The sequence below is a fragment of the Hemiscyllium ocellatum genome, chromosome 20 (genome assembly GCF_020745735.1).
Source record: "Hemiscyllium ocellatum isolate sHemOce1 chromosome 20, sHemOce1.pat.X.cur, whole genome shotgun sequence".
NCBI lineage: Eukaryota > Metazoa > Chordata > Chondrichthyes > Orectolobiformes > Hemiscylliidae > Hemiscyllium > Hemiscyllium ocellatum.
The window spans coordinates 26,426,003-26,447,829 of NC_083420.1; the positions used below are offsets into that span (position 1 = coordinate 26,426,003).

General features: G+C 40.2%; 2 protein-coding genes across 3 annotated transcripts in view; one reads left to right on the forward strand and one right to left on the reverse strand.

Moving 5' to 3' along the window:
- ift140 (intraflagellar transport 140 homolog (Chlamydomonas)) overlaps positions 1-21,827 on the reverse strand; it is a 147,070-nt gene that overhangs the window by 50,241 nt on the left and 75,002 nt on the right. The gene's annotated exons all lie outside the window — the stretch shown is intronic.
- The window catches only part of tmem204 (transmembrane protein 204), a 44,608-nt gene that overhangs the window by 4,614 nt on the left and 18,167 nt on the right, over positions 1-21,827 (forward strand). For both annotated transcript variants that reach the window (XM_060840675.1, XM_060840674.1), the window contains 2 exons: positions 4,072-5,191; positions 8,754-8,909. In XM_060840675.1, coding sequence (XP_060696658.1) covers positions 4,924-5,191; positions 8,754-8,909 — 424 coding nt within the window. In that variant the 5' untranslated portion in view covers positions 4,072-4,923. The remainder of the gene's footprint in view (positions 1-4,071; positions 5,192-8,753; positions 8,910-21,827) is intronic.

Genomic DNA, 21,827 nt, shown 5'->3' on the forward strand with positions numbered 1-21,827 from the left:
ATTAAGTCTGCATCCCCCATACTCTAAGGCAGTGCATTCCAGGTCCCAATAATTTGCCGATAAAAGAGTTTTTCCTCATGTGTCCACTAACTCTTCTGTCAATTGTCAGAAATCTGTGATCACTTGTTCTCAATCCTCCCACCAATGGGAGCAGTATTTCCCTACCTATTATGTCCAGACTCCTCACAATTTTGTAAATCTTGATCAAATTTCTTCTCAAACATCTCCTCCAACGTAAACAATTCCAATGCCTCCAATCTGTCAGTGTAACCGAAGCTCCTCATTGCTGGAACCAGTCTTGTGAACTTTTCTGCAGTCTTTTCAATGGCTTTACATTCTTTCTGAGTTGGGCACTATACTCTGGTTAAGGCCAAACAGTGTTCTATACAAGGTTAAAATAATGTCCTTGTTTTTGTAATCTTTGGCCCGATAATGAAGTCTAGGATGCTTAATGATTTATTAACTGTTCTACCAATCTGTCCAGCCAGCTTCAATGACTTATGCATATATACACCCAGGTAGCCCTGTACTCCTGTTAGAATTGGAATCTTTAATTTATATAATCTCTCCACATTTTCCTATCAAAATGGATCACTTCATACTTCTCTGCATTAAATGGCATCTGCTACTTGCTTGTCCATTTCACCAACTTGGCTGCATCGTTTTGGTATTCTACACTCTCCTCCACAACATTTCCAAGTTTTGATTCACCAGCAAATATATGTCAGTAAGAGCAAGGGTCTTAACACATACCTCCAAGAAACTCTACTATAAACTTTTCTTCAGTCCAAAAATCATCTATTAACCAGTACTTTGTTTTCTGTTACTTGGCCAATTTGCTACTATTCTTTTTATTCCATGAATTATAACTTTGCTCACAAGTCTGTTGTGCTGCACTTTATCAAATACCTTTTGGAAGACCATGTACATTACATCAATAACATTACCCGAGTCGACATTCCATCACCTCATCAAAAAAACTCGTGCAGGCTAGTTAAACACTGTTTGACTTTGCCAAATCTGTGCTGGTTTGCGTTAATTAAATTGAATTATATAAATTTTTTATTAAGAAAGTGTTAACGAATTGAGCAGTAGTCCTGTAGTAAGTGAGTCTGGAGAATTGATAAACGAAATAGAGATGCCAGATAAATTGAACAGGCATTTTGCAAATATTTTTCACTATAGAGTATAGAAGTAACAGCCTAGAAGCAGTTATAAAGAAGGAAGTGAAAGGCTGGGGGAGAAGAAAATTACAATCAATGTAGATTGTTGGAATGGCGGGTTGATAAGTGCCTGGATGCTGGTGGATTTCATCCTAGGGTCTTAAAAGAAATGGCAATTGAGATAGTTGACATGTTGGTTTTAATTTTCCAAAACTTCATGGATTTAGGGAAAAATCCAATCAAATGGGAAAATAGCGAATGTAGAATGTAACCCCTTTATTCAAATAAAGTAGAAGCAGCAAACTAACATCTGTCACAGTGAAATGTTAGAAACTATTATTAAAAAGAATTATAGCAGTAATTTAAGTTTAAGGTGATCAGGCAGAGTCAATATGGTTTTGCAAAAGGGAGGCCATATTAACCAATTCTTGGAGTTATTCTAGGAAATAAGGGGATAAAAGGGAACCAGTGGATATACTGTACTTATATTTCCTGAAGGCATTTGAAAAGGGGCCACGTCAAATATTACTGTGGAAAATAAAGGGTGTAGAATATTGGTATGGATAGAAGATTGATTGGCAAACAAAAAGCAGAGAGTAGGCATAATGAGTCTTTTTGATGCTGCCAAAATGCAACAAGTGTATGCCATAAGGATCAATGCTGTGGTTTCAACTGTTAACAATTTAAGTAAATGACAGAGATAAAGGGATGGAAGGTATAATTACCAAATTTGTTAATGGCACAAACATAGTAGGAAAGTAAATTGTGAAGAGGAATGTAAGGCGGCTACAAAAAATATAAATAGATTAAGTGGGCAAAGGTCTGGCGGATAGAGTATAATGTAGGAAAATATGAAATTATCAATGTTGGCAGGGAGAATAAAAAAGTAGATTATCAATGTAGCAAGGGTTTGCAGAGCTTAGAAATGTAGAGAGTTCTGGGTATCTGACTGCATGAATTACAAAATGCTCGTCTGAAGGCACAGCAAGAAATTAACCAAACTAATAGAATGCTAAAATTTATTGAGGGGGAATTAAACACAAAAATACAGATTATGCTTCAGTTATGACGTGGAGGTGCCGGTGGACAAAGACAGATGTCACATGACACCAGGTTATAGTCCAGTAGGTTTATTTGAAATCACAAGCATTCTAAGCACTGCCCTTTGTCAAGTGAAGGCACTTCTGTACTTCTGACCATGTTTCAGTTATCCAGAGCAATGGTGAGACCGTATCTGTACTTTGTACAATATTGGTCACCTTATTTAAGGAAAGATGTAAATGCATGGGAAACTGTTAAGATGATGCTCAATACCTGGAATGGATGGGTTATCTTATGAAGAAAGATTGGACAGGACAGGCTTATATATGAAGCTTAGATGAATATGTGGCAACCTGACTGAAATATATAAGATCCTGAGGGGTCTAACAAAGTAGGTATGGATGTTCCTTTATGGGGTTGCCCATTTAAATGAGAGAGGAGGCATTTTTTTCCCCACAGAGTCATGATTCTTTGTCTCTTTCTGAAAAAGTGGTGGAAGCAGAGTCTTTAAATATTTTTATAGCAAAGTTGTATAGATTCTTGGTTAACTATAGGTGAAAGGTTAACGGGTTGATGGAAATGTGGATTTGACATAACAATCAGATCAGCCACAATCGTATTAAATGGTGGAACAAGCACAGAAGGCAGAATGGCCTATTCATTTTCCTTGTTTATATGTTCATCATTACCCAAGTGGCTATTAATTTTGTCCCAAATTTGGAGTTATAGAAACTTCTTCAACACAGATTAAATTGATTGACCTGTAGTTGTTGGACTTATCTTTACACCTTTCTTTTAAAATGAGTATCACATTTACAATTCTTTTGTCCTTTGAATTATCAGAATCAAAAGAAGACTGGAAAATAATGGTCTGTGTCCCCACAATTTTCACTCTTACTTCCCTCAGTACTCTTGGACACATCTCATCAGGTCCTAGTGCCTGATCAATTTTAAGTATAGACAGTCTATCCAATAACATCTCATCAATTCAGGTGCCTCATGTCTCCTCTCTCATCATGACTTGTTTGGCATTTGCTTTCTTGATACAGGCAGATGCAAAACAATCAGTTCATGTCTTGTCTCCATTTGTGAATTTCCTTCTCGGTCTCTTAATTGTCTCCACTTCTTTTATCATCTCTTGATTACTTGTAGGGCTGTAGAAGACTTTTAGCTTCCTCTCATTTTTCCTCGAAACCTTCCATATTCAACCTGGTTTCTCATTTCTCCAGCCTGACATCTGTCATAACAAATGTTTTGCTCACAAGCATCAGAAAACAAAGTGTTCGAGAGAGACACGCAGAGAGAGAGAGAGAGAGAGAGAGAGAGAGAGAGAGAGAGAGAAAAAGAAAAATAAGCAAGCAAAAGAGAGATAAACTGAGAAAGGGAGGGAACATGTGAAAGAGAGAGAGAGAGAGAGAGAGAGAGAGAGAGAGAGAGAAAGAAAGAGAAAGAAGGATAGAGAATGGAGGAGAACAAGAGAGAGAAAAATGAAGGAAAAATAGAGAAAAAGAATCCAAGGAAGGCCAGGGAGAAAGAGCAAGGGAGTGAGACAGAGAAAAAGATTGAATGCAAAGAGATAGATAAAAGCATCTCCAGGCTGTAGAACGTGTCATTAACGTGATATCATGTTCATTTGTCTGAGACATACATTTATGAATCATAAAACGAGGTCTCAGAAAAAGGAAAACTGCAGATTTTTTGCTTAGAGATGTACAGTTATTCTCTCAGTTTTTTTCTTACCCAGGAGCTAAATAATATTTGAAGAGTTAAAATATATTAGAAGCACACTATCACAAATTGCAGTGTATTAGGACAGAAACCGATGGACCACTTTGCTGCCATTGCTCATTTTTCATTTCCTTTACAGTGACCTTGCCTGTATAACAGAACACAGAAGGGGAATCTGTGCTGTTTCCAAATTATTTGAGCCAGGATTTGGAAAAGCTGCTTTGATTGTCGTCCGGGTCCCTTCCTCAGAGGAAACACATCCTGTTAATGTTTGAATGTGAAGTTGGACTACTGAATGTTTGTTGCAGCCAGCAACGCCCAAAGACTCACCAGCACAGTTAGAAAAACAACAGTTTCCTCCTAACTTTGAGAGTCGTTTTCTTTTTGGTATCTTATCAGTATGTCAGGATTGTGTCACTCCCAAAGCATGAAGTCTATTTCAACAAGATGCTCAATTTCTGCTTAACTGTTTAATCTACTGCACGGTGCTTTGCTGTGATTGTTAATATTTTGATTTAAACTGAAGGCAATCTCAACAAACATTACATCAAACTGCTTTGATCAAGTTGATCTACTTTTCAACAAATTGACAAATAGGTGCACAGATCCAGGAAATCACTCATTTGACTCCACCAGCTTTACTCAAAGATCTTCACTTCGTGCATCAACGAAACTTCAACAAAAGGGATGGACCTGCATGCACGGCAGCTTATCACTGCTATGTCTCCAGTCAAGAAGGCGCAAGAGGGCGGATAAACCACGTTCATTTTCACCCAGCTTAGACAGTTAAAGTATTTTCAAAATCTGACACATCCCTGTTGAGGATACTGGTGGACAGAAGGATGAATGCTCAGCTCCTCTAGCAACTCTCAGACAGCTCTAGGTGCTCCTGAATGTTTAATACATGAGTGTTTTGTGTAGAAATAAAAAAGCTTCCTTGTGTTCACTTGGCAACTAGAGCTGTCTTGGAGTTGAGGAAAAGCAGCTGGGTATGACTGTCCAAAAGCTGGTGGCTACTGCTGTGGCAGTGGCTCTTCTGTCTCTGATTCTCAACAATGCAGCAGCCTTCACTCCAAACTGGGTGTATCAGGCACTGGAGGATGGGAGAAAGCGCAGTGTGGGATTGTGGAAGATGTGTTATGGAATTGATAAAGGGAAAGGGCCAACAAGGCTTGAACAAACTTTGGAGCGTGACTGTGAGAATTTAAACTGGGGATCAGAGCATGCTGGATTTCAAGAATCTCGGAACACAGTGAAACGTAAGTCTGTAAATCTCTTACCTATAGCTGGGGCAGAATGACAAAAAGCTAGCAAACAAGTTCAGCAGGTAATAACCAAGTCAAGTGGACTGTTGGCCTGTGTTTCAACAGGAATGGACTATAATGCAGTTTTGAAGAATGACAGGAGACCTTACTGAAATGTATAAGATCCTTTGGGTCTTAACAGGGTAGATGCAGTGAGGTTATTTTCCCTGTGGGACAGTCTAAGACCAGAGGACAAAATCTCAAGGTAAGAGGTTGCCCATTATAGTCAGAGATGAGGAGAAATTTCTTCTCGGACGATAGCGAAACTGAGGAATTAATCCCGATAGACAGCTGTCAAAGCTGGATTGTGAAGTATGTTCAAAGCTGAGGCAGACAGATTTTTTTATATCAGTAAGGGAATCAAGGGAAAGTGGAGTTGGGGATTATCAGATCAGCCACAATCACATTGAATGGCAGAGCAGACTAGATGAGCTGGATGGCCTAATTATACTTTTATTTTTTATGGTCTTACTGTGGACAATGGCAGGGGCATTAATGGACTGCTGTTCCTTCACTGCTAGAGAAATGAATGATTATAAGAGTTCCTTTATTGTATTAGGGTAGGCAAGCTCATTCTGCCTTTCAACGCTCATGGGCTGCAGTGTACATTCCTTAAACTGTTAATGTTTGAGGGGATTATTAATTAAACTCTTATTCAATCAGTCAGAGCATGAATTAATGAAATCTCTGTACTATCCATGAGGGGTGAATTGATGAAACCTGTGTACTGCTACTGAGAGCGTGAGTTAATGCAGGGCCTCCCAAAGGTGGGGTGGGGAGGACACAGACACCCAAGTGAGGTCATAAGCTCTGAGGCAGCAATGGTCACCATGAAGCTCTGACAAACGCCTAACAGTTATACAGCTGAGCTCCAGCCCTAGTAGTTTTCACCGAGGGATTTCAACAATTTTCAAGCCTCAAATGGAGTCACAGAGCAGAAATAGTTTGGGAAGCACTGAGTTAATGAATTTCTGTACTGTCCTTGAGGGTGTGATTTGATGAAACCATTGTACAGTCGGTGAGAGGGTGAGTTAATGAACTTCAATTCCTGTAGGTACTTATTTATCAATATTGCTTGACAGTGGGAGTTATTAAAGCACTTGCAGACTTTAGCTATCTCACAAATAGTAATACTGTGTGAATATTTCATATAACTATCATCCAAATGGAATAAACACAAAATCTTTGCGTATTGGCCCACAATATAGCAAGGTGAGGGATAAGCCATGTTCCATACTTTGAAAGCTGTTTGATAAAAAAATTAAAGTAAGCTATATCTTTAAACAAATCAATTGGCCAAAATGGATGAATGGTCTTGGCTGTATCAGTGTACATCAGCATCTCCATCTGAATGAGAAAACCGTGGAATTGCATTGACTACCTGGGATAAATAAAGCTCAATTTCAATGTCATTCATCAAAACTGAACACCAAACTAAGTATTTAACATTGGAACATGGTCATTATCAACTCTACAGTTCAATATACAGCAAAAAACAAACTAAATTAAAAGAAACTCTGCTTTCAAAATGGGCAAAATGTCATTTCAAACATGATACTGCCAAATCTTTGTATTTCAAAGGAGACCAAGGGAAAAGGATTTTTCATTAAATTTCTGATATATTCATTCTCAAATATAATTTTTGCTGGGAAGCTAGGGTGCAAGATTGTTCATATTACTGAGAAACTCCATCATAGCATTTACTCACTGGAAACTCACTACATCATCCAATAATTAATTTTTTTTTCATTAGTGATGGTTAAACATTGTATAAAGCTACTGTGATAGTACTGTAAGGTAACAAGGTACAATATTTGTTGGAAGAAAAGGAATTTTTGCAGAAAGATGAGTTGTAATGGTGTAGACTCCCTGCCTCATTCTAACCTTCCAACCCAAAATCTCTATTAAAAAACTCAGATACAACCAAATGTCAGACTGGGCATGCCCAGACAGACTGAAGCTAGATACATGCAGGGCAGATCCTAATACAGCTCTTATAATTTAATACATTCCAAATAGGAAAGGTGAAGGTTCATTATAGGTTTTGAATCTGTTGGATTACTAGTTTGTCAAGTGTTTTGACAGACTTAGCCAAACCAGTCTTGCAGACAGAATTAGTCACTAGATTGATTGAAGGCTGACAAAATCCATCTTTTTTTTTCATAAAATGAAAACATTATAAATTGGACAAAATTAGATTACACATTCTTTCATGTTTGCTTCACTACTGAACATAATCATTGTTGATCTTCTGCTTCAACCTAGAAGACAGTATAATTGGAAAGTTTTTTTTATATAAAAGAGTAGTCTTACTCCACCTAAATTGAATCAGTAGGAATCGATTCAACTGGAATTGTTTTAATTGCTGAGCCCCTCACTATCAACAACCATTGACCAGAAACTGAACTGGACAAGCTAGATAAAAACTTCAGCTACAAAAGCATGTCAAAGGCTAGGAATCCTGCAATGAGTAACTCAACTTCTGACTCCCAAAGTATGTCCTCCATCTACAAGGCACAAGTCAACAGTGTGACTGATCATTGGCATCATAACCACAAATATTCACTCCCTTCACCACTGATGCTAAGTAGCAGCAGCACGTATGATCTACAAGAGCCACTACAGAAAGTTACCAAGGTTCCTGAGAAAATACCTTCCAAACCCATGACCACGACCACCTAGAAGGACAAGGGCAACAGATACATGAGAACACCTCAACCTGCAAGTTTACCTCCAAGTCACTCATCATCTAAACTTGGAAATGTAATTACTGTTTCTTTAGTACCACTGAGTCAGATTCTGGAACTCGCTCCCTAACAGCATTGTGGGTCTATCTACAGCAAACAGACTATAGCAATTCAAAAGGCAGCTTACCGCCACCTTAAAGGCAACTAGGAATAGCCAGTACGTGCTGGTCCAGCCAGTGACACCCATATCCTTTGATTTTAAAAAATAAATTTGGTGTTCTGTTCCAAATATTTGTACTGTGTAGGAAAGAGATTTTTGATCTCTGGCCCCACTTTAGGTTGCTTAGTTTTAAATCTGTGTCTCTAAATATCAACTTGCAAATTCATTTAAACATCAGTTTGTGCCTGCATCTCATTGTTTAAAAAAGTCTAGATCATGACTTTTACCCCCACCCAAATTTTCTTTGCTCCAAAGTAACTAAGTTCGCTTTCTCAAATGTGAAACTGTCACCTTTCTCCAAAATAAACTAGGTACAATTATTCACACCATTACCTGCATTAATTAGCACCAAACCAATCATTATTGCCGAGAGTACTATTGATAGCCCATACGTCTGTGCCCTGAATTATATCAGCGAATGTGCATACATTAGGGCTGAGGATAGTCACTGATTATTTTCTGTTCTCATGTAGTCAGTCACAGAATATTTAATAATTTTGCTCTTAACTGTTTACTTCAACTGAGTATTATCTACTGAGGCAACATATGACTGAAGTGGACTGTACTTTAATCTTCTCTGAGTTAATTACACTGTCTCCATCTCCTGCAGTTCAGTTTGATATGATGCGAGCCTGTAACCTGATTGCCACAGTGGCTTTGACTGTTGGCCAGCTCATCTTCCTCCTTGGACTGATGGAATTGCCACTAATTAGCCAAGATTCTCAGTGGTGGGAAGAGGCAATAGCTGCTCTGTTTCAGCTATCCAGTGAGTAACATATTTACTTTCCCATTTAGAAATTGTACATGTAGCACCAAAACGAGTCAGATTGATAGTGTTTTGTTGTCACTTCAAAAGCACCTTCCATAGTTATTTGTGTTCACTCTCGTAAGAACTATCAGATGCCAAATTTTGTGACTATCAATAACAAAGAATCATAATTTCGTACAGCACAGAATGTGCAGCATGCAAGTATTGACTCTTTGAAACAGATATCCAATTAGTCTCATTCCCTGTTTTTACCACATAGCCTTGCAAGTGAAACAAAGACAACTGGTCAGGATAAAAATTCAGAGTGGTGCAGTTATCAGTCCCACACTCTAACACAGGGCACAAAGTTTGCAAACATCTAGCATTGCTGCACTGCTAATATGCGTTTATGAACATTTAAATTTACTCAAATACACTTCACAGATTGGGCACTGTCCACTGGACCACTGAAATACAAAGCCTGAGGGATCACAGAGGCAGGTTTGAACCTGTCCCAAGTCTCACTGGAATGGGTAGATTCTGATCTCAGTTCACCTTCAAAAATACTGAAGAAATGCATGAGAGGATAATATCCAGTCTGGGCCAAAATCAGTACACACCTATAGGTTACACAGACATGTCGATAAAGCATGGGTAGTACAAACACATTTCCAATTGCAAACCTTCATGATTTATGACCAGAAAAGCTGTGCCTAAATGAAATCCCAATTCTGATAGTGGGTCTCCACTGCTCACTCTCTAGCAATCAGCTGGGTGCATTAGTGGTAATCTCCAGATGCAGATCATCTACCCAACCTCTTTTGGGGAAATTCTCACAAGTGTAACATGCAGAGAGGATATTTCCTGTAGAGCAAACACAGCTGCAATTAACACTTTTTTGTGATGCAAGTTAATGGTAGTGTGCTGGAAGCGTTGCTGAACAAAGAGACCTAGGGGTGCAAGTGGCCTGGGGACTGTTGCCAAACCAAGAGATCTAGGGGTGCAAGTGCATAATTCCTTGAAAGTGGAGTTCCAGATAGACAGGCTGGTGAAGATGATATTTGACATGCTTTCCTTCATTGATCAGTGCACTGAGTATAGGTTTTGGCATGTCATGTTGCAGGTTTTAGAAGCCACTTTTGGAATACTGCATTCAATTTTGGTTCCCTGCAGTAAGAAAGATGTTGTTAAACTTGAAGAGAGTTCAGAAAAGATTTACAAGAATGTTGCCGGTTTTGGAGGATTTCAGCTATAGGGAGAGGCTGATTAGGTGGGGCCCCTTTTCCCTGAAGTGTCGGAGGCTGAGGGTAGGCCTTATAAAGATTTATAAAATCATAAGGGGCATAGATAGAGTGATTTAGGAAGGCCTTTTGCCCAAGGTAGGGGAGTCCAAAACTAGATAGCATAGGTTTAAAATGAGAGGAGTGCAAGGGCCATGCTTATGGAACAAGCTGCCAGAGGAGGTGGTGGAAGTAGGTACAATTACATTTAAAAGGCACATGGATGGGGATGTGAATAGGAAGTGTTTAGAGGAGTATGGGCCAAATGCTGGCAAATGGGACTAGATCAATTTAAGACACCTGGTCAGCGCAGATAAGAGTTTGTTTCAGTGCTGTATAACTCTATGACTCCAAGTAGTTCCTATTCTTGATTGCTGCTGAAAATGTGTTGCTGGTTAAAGCACAGCAGGTTAGGCAGCATCCAAGGAATAGGAAATTCGACATTTCAGGCATAAGCCCTTCATCAGGAATGAGGAGAGTGTGCCAAGCAGGCTAAGATAAAAGGTAGGGAGGAGGGACTTGGGGGAGGGGCGATGGAGATGTGATAGGTGGAAGGAGGTCAAGGTGAGGGTGATAGGCCGGAGTGGGGTGGGGGCGGAGAGGTCAGGAAGAAGATTGCAGGTTAGGAGCTTCTGTGCAGAGGAGATGACCTGGGGGGTGCAGTGAGAGAGCGACTCACTGAAATCCTTGTAGAGGGAGGAAGAGAGCTTCTTCAAGGAAGGCATCCTTGCAAGAGAAAATGTGTTGCTGGTTTTCAGCTGTGATCTCCAGCATCTGCAGACCTCATTCTTTACCCGAAGATTTTAACCTACTGCGAATCCTCTTGCAAGGATGCCTTCCTTGAAGAAGCTCTCTTCCTCCCTCTACAAGGATTTCAGTGAGTCTCTCTCTCTCACTGCACCCCCCAGGTCATCTCCTCTGCACAGAAGCTCCTAACCTGCAATCTTCTTCCTGACCTCTCCGCCCCCACCCCACTCCGGCCTATCACCCTCACCTTGACCTCCTTCCACCTATCACATCTCCATCGCCCTTCCCCCAAGTCCCTCCTCCCTACCTTTTATCTTAGCCTGCTTGGCACACTCTCCTCATTCCTGATGAAGGGCTTATGCCCGAAACGTCGAATTTCCTATTCCTTGGATGCTGCCTAACCTGCTGTGCTTTAACCAGCAACACATTTTCAGCTGTGATCTCCAGCATCTGCAGACCTCATTCTTTACCCCACTATTCTTGATTGTTCTCCTTGTGCAATAAGTAATTATAGTATTACTTGCACATTCAGTTATAAGGTGCGCTCAAGACTAAGAACTTCACAAAAACCAGAAGAGTTCCTGTAATTTAATGGTACATTTTTTTGGTCCCATCCTGTAATCTTAACAATCCTGATCCCAGAATAATCCTTTTTCAGGGACACAGCTTTCAAATCTGGAGCATGACTCAATGATCAAAGACATCCAGGCAGTACATACTGAGAACTGCCAAGATTCGATCATTATTTAGTTTTTATATGCATTACAATTGGATATTTTTCTTCACACTCAATTATAGAAAGTTTGTTCATGCTGACCTCCAACAGTCTTTGAAAGATGAGACGTGACAAATAAATTATTTAATGAGGTGAAAATGTGTTGCTGGAAAAGCGCAACAGGTCAGGCAGCATCCAAGGAACAGGAGATTCGACGTTTCGGGTATAAGCCCCTTCTTCAGGGAAGGCTTCAGAAATTATTTAATGGATCAGCTAACTATCCTCAGATAAAAGATTGGTTGAGAGAAGGGAAATTTTTGAGTTTAAAATTAACATGTTAAAGGCTGAGCAGCTGTCTTTGCCAACAGCATGGATTTCTAATACAAATTATTTCCAATGTGAAATCCTGAGATTTCTTTGTGGATCTCTACTTGCTCAGTGAGGAGGAAATGCAGTCTCTGTGTTTATACACTATTCCATTGACAATCAGAGAACTGGAGAACCATGTCATTCTGTGGAGCTGCTAATTTTAGCTCCAGAAATTTGCACTTGCTGCCCAGTGTCTGCTCAGAGTGTGATGAGCGACTGGAGGGCGCCAGGATATCCCGATCCAGGGACAGGAAATGCCTGTTATTACCTGTTACGCAAGCTGAGCCTTGAAGCCTGCAGAGAGCCTTGTCTGAGGCCCAGGGAAACCAAAGTCTGCTGGCAAATAAAATGCTACACCACAAATCACTCAGCGGCTCACTGTTGATGAGCGAGCAAGCAAGTTGCCACGAAAATGTCAAGTTACCAGAGATGTAACTTCACAGAAATTTATATTAAAACATATCTTCTCAAATGGATATGAAAAGACATGGAGAGAATGTTAATTGAACCTAAATTGTTTTAAAGATTTGGTGTTTTTAACTTATACTATTCTCAAACAGTTTGCCATTCACCATCGAACTTGAAGGAGACAGGCACTGGCTGCAATGAGCAGTGAACATGAAGTTGCTCAATTTATTTTCCTATTAAAGCTCAAGCATTTTAATCACATTCAAATACCCAGATATATTTTGTGAAATATAAAGCTTGCAGACAATAAACACTATGCTGTCCTTCAGCCTGTGCAGGGCAGACTGTGAACACTTGTACACAATACTCAGACCCTGCAAGAATATAAGCAATGTTGTTGAATGGTTGTCAACTACTGATAAGCAAATTTGCAAAGGGGAGGACATGAGCGCTGAATGACATAACTGGGGACTTGCATCTTTCATCCTTCTTCCACTCTATGAAGTCTTCAGGCAGCAGTTACTGAGAACAGAATTCTGTGCACAGGCAGAAATCGAAGTGAACTAACTTGGTAAACTGGGGTTGTAGAGCTAGAACGGAGGCAGATTGGTGCTCAGACCTGGTAAACTGATTTATAGGATACTGGTAAATCAGGGCTTTGAGTCAGTGGGAGATAAATTGGCCCTAATACCTGTTGCATTGGGGACTTGTTAAATATAATTTTAATAACTAGCTGATTGATTAGTTACTTAACTGCGGTCCTTCTGCCCTCAAATTTCCTTGGCACAAGTTGCCGTATGTCACTTCTTTGAATTCCATTATCCCTGTGACAACTTTTAAGCAGCAAGAAGGAAATTGCCACAGGCCATCAGCAGATTCCCATATCACAGCTAAAAACACAACAACCCAATGTTGTCAGACTGGATAGGATTAGTTTTATTGGACAAAACCATCTTTCCGGATCAAATTTGATCGAAGAGAATATGGAGAAGTTTATTTTAAGTATACCTAAACACACACCCACAACAAACCGAAATGAAAAACTTAAATAACCAATGTAATAAATGTTCCACAGATTCAGCATTGTGATTTACTGATATTAGATATATAAATGAAATTATTTTCAATATCAACTACAAAAGGAGTATAAAAAGTGGTTAGTCAATTCAATTCTTTCAACAGTGCAGTTATGCTGTAAAGCGTAGTGTGCTGAGGTGAGAACAGGCAGAGAGTGTGAGTGAGAAAGAGAGTGTGAGAAAGTGAGACAGAGCAAGAGTGAGACAGCACACGAGAGAGAGTGAGATGAGTTGACAGAGAAGAGTGATGGGACACACGAGCCTAAGGAGGGGTCTGGTTGAGTTGGGCATGGAGAGAAGTGGGGACATTTGAAAACGTGGTCAGTTTCCATGTAAAAACTGAAGATATTTATTGAATAACCACTAGTGGATGAGGAAACATTTACTCTAGATAAACATAGGGTTCAAAGAAGCTCTTACTCTCAGTCCTTGGGAATAAATACTGCTCCCTCATCATCAACTCTCTCTCTTTATCTGGCAAATGTCTAAGACTTAACCAGACTGTTTGTAGTGTTGTCTAATTAATCTCAAGTGGAGCTTCTGAATGCCTATCACTTAGACTGTCTGTTTCCAACCTGTAACACCATCTGACTTCCACATTGCCTCTTGCTGCTGAAACCTCTTATCTGTGCTTCAGTTACTCCAAATTGAATATTCCGATGTAGAGTACCCTAGGGACATTTTATCAAGTTAAAATTACAATATAAAACATGAGCAGTCTTTGAAATACAGGTGAGCGAAGGTCTACTGAGAGAGACCACACAAACATACAAAATGGGTGCTGAAGATGGTAATTCAGCTCCCTGAGCCTGCTCCGTAATTCAACAAGGTCATGGCCGATCTGTTTGTGTTCTGAATCCTGATTCCCAATTACCCAACTCCCACTGTTTTCTGAGGCAGAGAGTTCCAAATCGTACAAACCTTAGGGAAAGAAAATCTCATCTCTGAAAGATTGACTCCTAATTATGTAACAGTACCCCTACTTCTGGATTCGGGCACAATATGAAACATCCTCTCCATGTCCACCTTGCCAAGACCATTCAGGATCTTGTACACTCCAAAACTCAAGTGGAAACAAGCCCAGCCTGTCCAACTTATCTTCATATAACAACACATTCATCCCAATTCCTCTCCTAATAAAGGGCATCTCATTAGTTTTCTTGTATGTTATAATTGGATACTAGCTTTTTGTGACACAACCACTAGAAGACCTAGATCCTGCTGCACCTCAGAAATTCAAGCAGTCATTTTCAATTGAAGTAATAATCTGCTTTTTAGTCTACTTGACAAAGTGAATAAAGTCATATTTTTCCCAGTGTACTGTTAGATTTTTGCCCATTCACTCAAACTGTCTTCTGCAAATGTACGTTCATTCGCCTCATAAGGCATTGGTATAAGTTTTAAAAGTTTGAGGCCTTAGCCGAGGTGGGATTCCACTTGTCTCAGCCAGACAATTAGATAAGAACCATTAATGCGTATTCTATTCTCACCCAGCCAGTCAATCTTCTATCCATACTGATATGTTGACACCTACCCCATAAGCTTTTATTTTCTGCAATAACCTTTGCAGTCGCATCTGATTAAATGCCTTCTAGAAATTCAAGTACATGCATCAACAGATACCCCTTTATCCACAGCACATTAATCCTTCAAAGAAATTTTAAAACTTGGTTAAAAAATATTTCTTTCATAAAATTATGCTGACTCTTCCCAATTACTTGAGTGTTACTAAGTCGCAAGCTTGATGACCTATTAATGACAATATATATATTTATAACTTTACAATCTAATGGAACTTTTCCACCTCCTTTATTACCCTAGGATGAAGTCCATTTGGACCCAGTAGACATGTAAGCCCACAGCACCTTCAGTTACTTCTGTCCTTTTGGCTATTACTACAGCCAATCTGTCTTTTCCAGTTTATATGAAGATTAATGTCACCCATGATATTGCCATCCATTCATGACAAGCACCCAATATTTCTTCCTGTACACTACATCCTACTTTGTGATCACTATTAAAGGGCTTGTAGATCATTTCCACTGTAACTTTTTCACCCTGCTATTCCTTATTTCCGCACAAATTGATTCTTTATCCTGGTCTCCTGAACCAAGGGCACCTATAACTATTGAGGCAATGCCATCTTTGATTAACAGTTCTATCCCTCTATCTTTATCTAACTTCCAATTCCTTTCAAGTGACATTCACCCCTCAATGCGAAGTGCCCAACCACTGTCACCTTGAAGCTACATCTCTGTAATGACTAGCAGATTATATTTATTTACTTCAGTGTGTGCTATAAATTTGTTAACTTTGTTATGAGTTCTGAGCATATTCAGACACAAAGACTTTAATTTTATCTTTTTGTTACCTTTGTAATTTTGTAACTGTTTGGTGCATTAATATTCTTTTTTTCCTCTCTGTACCTTCCTGCCATTCATTGATCCTAATTTTCCATTTTAGTATTTTCCTTTTTTTTTAAAACCTTGTCTCTACTCTTTTATATTTGATCTCTTATGGGGTCATAGAGATGTACAACACGGAAACACTTTAGTCCAACTTGTCCATGCTGACCAGATATCCCAAGCCAATCTAGTCCCACCTGACAGTAACTGGCCCAAATCCCTCTAAACACTTCCTATTCATATACCCATCCAGATGCCTTTTAAATGTTGTATTTGTACTCGCTTTCACCACTTCCTCTGGCAGCTCGTTCCAGACATGTACCACCCTCTGCGTGAAAAAGTTGCCCCTTAGGTCTCTTTTACATTTTTCCTCTCTCACCCTAAACCTATGCCCTCGAGTCCTGGACTTCCCCACCCCAGGGAAAAGACCTTGTCTAGTTATCCTACCCATGCCTCTCATGATTTTATAAACCACTATAAGGTCACTCCTCAGCCTCTGACACTCCAAGGAATTGTCCCTACTAATTAGTTTAAAGCTTTTTTTGATTATATAGTTCTCAAGAGCATTAGACCTTGGGCAATTCAGATGTAGACTGTGCCAACTGGACAGTCCCCAGTTTCCCAGTTCTGCAGCCTGCGGCCCATGAACAATCTTAGAATCACATATTCATTTGTCCAATTTTATGCGCTCTTTGCCAATAAGCCTGCAGCTCAGGTAATAGTCCAGTGATTGTAATCATTGAGGCCCTACATTTGATTTAATACCTAACTCCTCATACTCTCAATGGTGAACCCCTTTCCTAGTTCATCCATGTTGTTGATACCTAAAGGACAATGGCAACAGGATACTATCATTGAGAGTTCCTCTTCAACCATAAGCAGATGTGCTGAACCCTGGCAGCAAGCAGCCAACACAGATATCTGGAGTCTCGCTCTTTGCTGCAAAGTACACTGTCAATCCCCTTATCCTCTATGACCAGTACATTCCTTGCTGCTCCATCCACTTGAATGGCCTTCCTGTACAACAGGACAGTGGTCACTCTGCCTATCCACCTTGCAATACCCATTGTCATCTGAATAGGCTGAGAGAACCTCAAACATATAGGACAATTGCACTTCTGCCCTTAAGGTCTCCTTATATACCTCACTCAGTCACATCCTCCTGAAGGTGAGGCGAACTGATAGAGTTGTGTTTGGAATAAGACAATTGTAATTAGCAAAGTAAGGTTAGTAAGGCATGTTTGACCCTAGACTAATGGCATAGTGGAAATTCTTGCTTGACTTTGTTTTACATGTACAAAGTAAAGATCAAACACCTGACGTATTGTGTACAGACTGGTCAGTCAATCTCCAATGGAAAGCTTCCAAAACTGCTAATTCCTGTAAGGTACACATGTTTACTGAGTGGGATGTGACAACCTACAGAACAAGCAAGTTAAAAATCTGCATTAGAACCGGAATGTCCCTTAGAACAGGAAACTTGATTTTGCTCTTGAAATGAAAGTTAAACAGTTCCTTTCCCACTCCATTATCTGCTTCCTTCCCCAGTGAGAAGGATTATGTGATGTTGTATCTTGAAGGATGTGAAATGAGGTTAAATAATCATCACTCATTCAACACCAAAACTAAAATAAACTTCAACGGTGTGTCATTTTTCACATTTTGTTTAGAGTGAAACTTAAGAAATTATGATTAATTTAATGCTCTCTTCAGTGCTGATAGAGGCCACATGGATATGAAATTGGCTGAGTGACAGGAAACAAAGGGTAATGGTAAATGGTTATTTTCCAGACTGTAAGATGGTATAAAGTATGTTTTCCCAGTGATTGGTACTAGGATCACTGCTGAGGACACAATTTCAAAATTTGGAGATGACAAAATTTTCTGTAAAATTTTCTGCAAAACAGTATTGGGAACTGTGAAGAGGGCAATGATAGACTTCGAGAGCACACAGACAGGTTGATGGAATGAATGTGACATATGGTATGTAATGGAGAGAAGTATTAAGTGAAATATTTTGGTCAAAAAGAGGCAATAAGAAATAAAGGCAAGAAATCAAAATGAAGTGCAGAAATTAAGGGCGGCACGGTGGCACAGTGGTTAGCACTGCTGCCTCACAGCACCAGAGACTTGGTTCAATTCCCGACTCAGGTGACTGACTGTGTGGAGTTTGCACATTCTCTCCGTGTCTGCGTGGGTTTCCTCTGGGTGCTCCGGTTTCCTCCCACAGTCCAAAGATGTGCAGGTTAGGTGAATTGGCCATGCTAAATTGCCCGCAGTGTTAGGTAAAAGGGGTAAATGTAGGGGTATGGGTGGGTTGCGCTTCGGCGGGTCGGTGTGGACTTGTTGGGCCGAAGGGCCTGTTTCCACACTGTAAGTAATCTAATCTAGAGATTCAGGGAATATACATGGACAATGGTAGAACACATTGTGAATATGGTTAAAAAGGCATCTGGGCTTCAGGGCTTTATTAATACTGGCAAATTATGACAAACCCTCATTAAACTTAGATTGAGAGAAAAACAGCCTACAACAGCTTTCCTCAAAGGCAATATGGAGTATGTGTGAAATATTGCGTCAAATTCTGAACACTGCACCTTAGGAAAGAGGTGAAAGCATATCAGCAAGTGTAAAAAAGGTTCCTGAGAATGGACAGAGGCATATGAGAATTCTGTTCTGAAGATATTTTGGATAAGCTCGGGTTAATCTCAGAGAAGTTTGATAGGAGAGTTAGTAGCGATATTCAAAGGCATAATGGATTTGGGTAGAATACATAGGGAAAATTATTCCTTTTTTATTCATGAAATGAAGGCATCACTGGTTAAGCCAGCATTTATTGCCCATCCCTAATTGCCCAGAGGGCAGTTAAAAGTCAACCACATTGTTGTGGGTCTGGAGTCACAAGAGGGCCATACAAGGTAAAGTTGGCAGTTTCCTTCCCTAAAGGACATTCGTTAATCAGATAGGTTTTTCTGACGATCAACAATGGATTCATAGTTATCATTAGACTCTTGATTCCAGACTGACAGAACGGTGAAGGATCAAAGGACACTTGTGTAAGAGTGATTAGCAATACAAGTAGCAGTGACACAGGAAAAACATTTTATATAGTAAGTGATTAGGATTTAGAACCCATAGTGGCTTTAAAAAGACAATTTTAAAACAAAAATATTCAATATAGGTGTCACTATCAAGACCAGCATTTATTTCCCATCGCTAATTGCCCTTGAACTGAGTAGCTTGCTAGATCATTTCACAGCAGCTAAGTGCCTACACACTGCTCGAGTCACGAGTCACGTGTTGGCCTGACCAGATAAGCACGGCAGATCTCGTTCGCGAATGATATTAGTGAAGTGACGAGAGCTTCATAGTCACTATTGGATAAGTACCTGAGGAAAAATATTGCAGAGCTACGTGGACAGAAGGAGGGGTGGGATTAACTGAAAGAGAACGGTCATGGACATGAGGAGCTGAATTACCTAAAGCTGTGCTGTAACCATTCAGAAGGCACGACTCAATTCAGTAGGCAAAATGAATTTGTTTTTGACTAAAGATTAGTTATGAGTAATAAATAAAATTCACAAAATTTGTCTTTTTGTTCACCGGACAGCACTATTTTGCCATTTTGTTGGCATTTGTTGTTGTGACAAGTTCTGATTAGGTAAGCGCAGTATGACAACATGGTAATGTAAAGATTTGGAAATGAGTGCCATTCATAGTTCTTGCCATTGGAGTTCATGCAAAGGGCCTGTGAAGGGAAATGACTTGCCTCAAATTAAAATTTTATTTTGGGCTTTGTGGTGGAAGTTCTAATACTGGTTTCCTGTTGTCACTTGATGAGTAATTGTTCCACCATGAAGCAATAAAGAATCAAGATGAATAAAAGGAGGAATGTAACCATAAAAATTCTAACTGGACCACAATACTCACACGATAGGAGGTAACAGGCAAAGAATAGTAGCACGGTTTTGATTAATCTGGAGAAATCAGAGTCAGAGGAAAGGAAGAAGAAAGAAAATAGCTACAATTGTTAGATTTTAACAAAAATGCACAGAACTCAAACATAGAGTCATAGAGATGTACAGCGCAGAAACGTTCCCTTTGGTCCAACCCGTCCATGCTGACCAGACATCCCAACCCAATCTAGTCCCACCAGCCAGCACCCGGCCCATATCCCTCCAAACCCTTCCTATTCATATACCCATCCAAATGTCTTTTAAATATTGCAATTTTACCAGCCTCCACCACTTCCTCTGGCAGCTCATTCCATACACGTACCACTCTCTGTGTGAAAACGTTGCCCCTTAGGTCTCTTTTATATCTTTCTCCTCTCACCCTAAACCTATGCCCTCCAGTTCTGGACTCCCCGACACCAGGGAAAAGACTTTGTCTATTTAACCTATCCATACCCCTCATAATTTTGTAAACCTCTATAAGGTCACCCCTCAGCCTCCGACTCTCCAGGGAAAACAGCCCCAGCCAGTTCAACCTCTCCCTATAGCTCAGATCCTCCAACCCTGGCAACATCCTTGTAAATCTTTTCTGAACCCTTTCAGGTTCACAACATCTTTCCGATAGGAAGGAGACCAGAATTGCACGCAATATTCCAACAGTGGACTAACCAATGTCCTGTACAGCCGCAACTTGACCTCCTAACTCCTGTACTCAACACTCTGACCAATAAAAGAAAGCATATCAAACGCCTTCTTCACTATCCTATCTACCTGCGACTCCACTTTTAAGGAGCTATGAACCTGCACTCCAAGGTCCCTTTGTTCAGCAACACTCCCTAGGACCTTACCATTCAGTGTATACATCCTGCTAAGATTTGCTTTCCCAAAATGCAGCACCTTGCATTTATCTGAATTACACTCCATCTGCCACTTCTCTGCCCATTGGCCCATCTGGTGAAGATCCTGTTGTAATCTGAGGTAACCCTCTTCGCTGTCCATTACACCCCCAATTTTGGTGTCATCTGCAAACATACTAACTGTACCTCTTATGCTCACATCCAAATCATTTATTTAAATGACAAAAAGTAGAGGACCCAGCGCCGATCCTTGCGGTACTCCATTGGTCACAGGCCTCCAGTCTGAAAAACAACCCTCCACCACCATTGCCTTCTATCTTCAAGCCAGTTCTGTATACAAATAGCTAGTTCTCCATGTACTCTGTGAGATCTAACCTTGCTAATCAGCCTCCCATAAGGAACCTTGTCAAACGCCTTACTGAAGTCCATGTAGATTACATCTACTTCTCTGCCCTCACCAATCCTCTTTGTTACTTCTTCAAAAAACACAATCAAGTTTGTGAGACAAGATTTCCCATGCACAAAGCCATGTTGAATATCCCTAATCAGTCCTTGCCTTTCCAAATACATGCACATCCTGTCCCTCAGGATTCCCTCCAACAACTTGCCCACCACTGACGTCAGGCTCACTGATCTATAGTTCCCTGGCTTGTCCTTACCACCCTTCTAAAACAGAGCCACCACGTTAGCCTACTTGTATCATCGATAGTCACAGGTGAGGTCTCTTAGCACCTCACCTGTAACTATCGATGATACAAGTATCTCATCAAGAGGCCCAGAAATCACTTCTGAAAATGTGTTGCTGGTTAAAGCACAGCAGGTTAGGCAGCATCCTAGGAACAGGAAATTCGATGTTTCGGGCCAGAGCCCTTCATCAGAAATCACTTCTCTAGCTTCCTACAGAGTTCTAGGGTACACCTGATCAGGGGATTTATCTACCTTTATGTGTTTCAAGACATCAGGTACTTCCTCCTCTGTAATTTGGACATTGTGCAAGGTGTCACCATCTATTTCCCGACAGTCTATATCTTCCATATGCTTTTCCACAGTAAATACTGATACAAAATAATCGTTTAGTATCTCCCCCATTTTCTGCAGCTCCACACAAAGGCCGCCTTGTTGATAT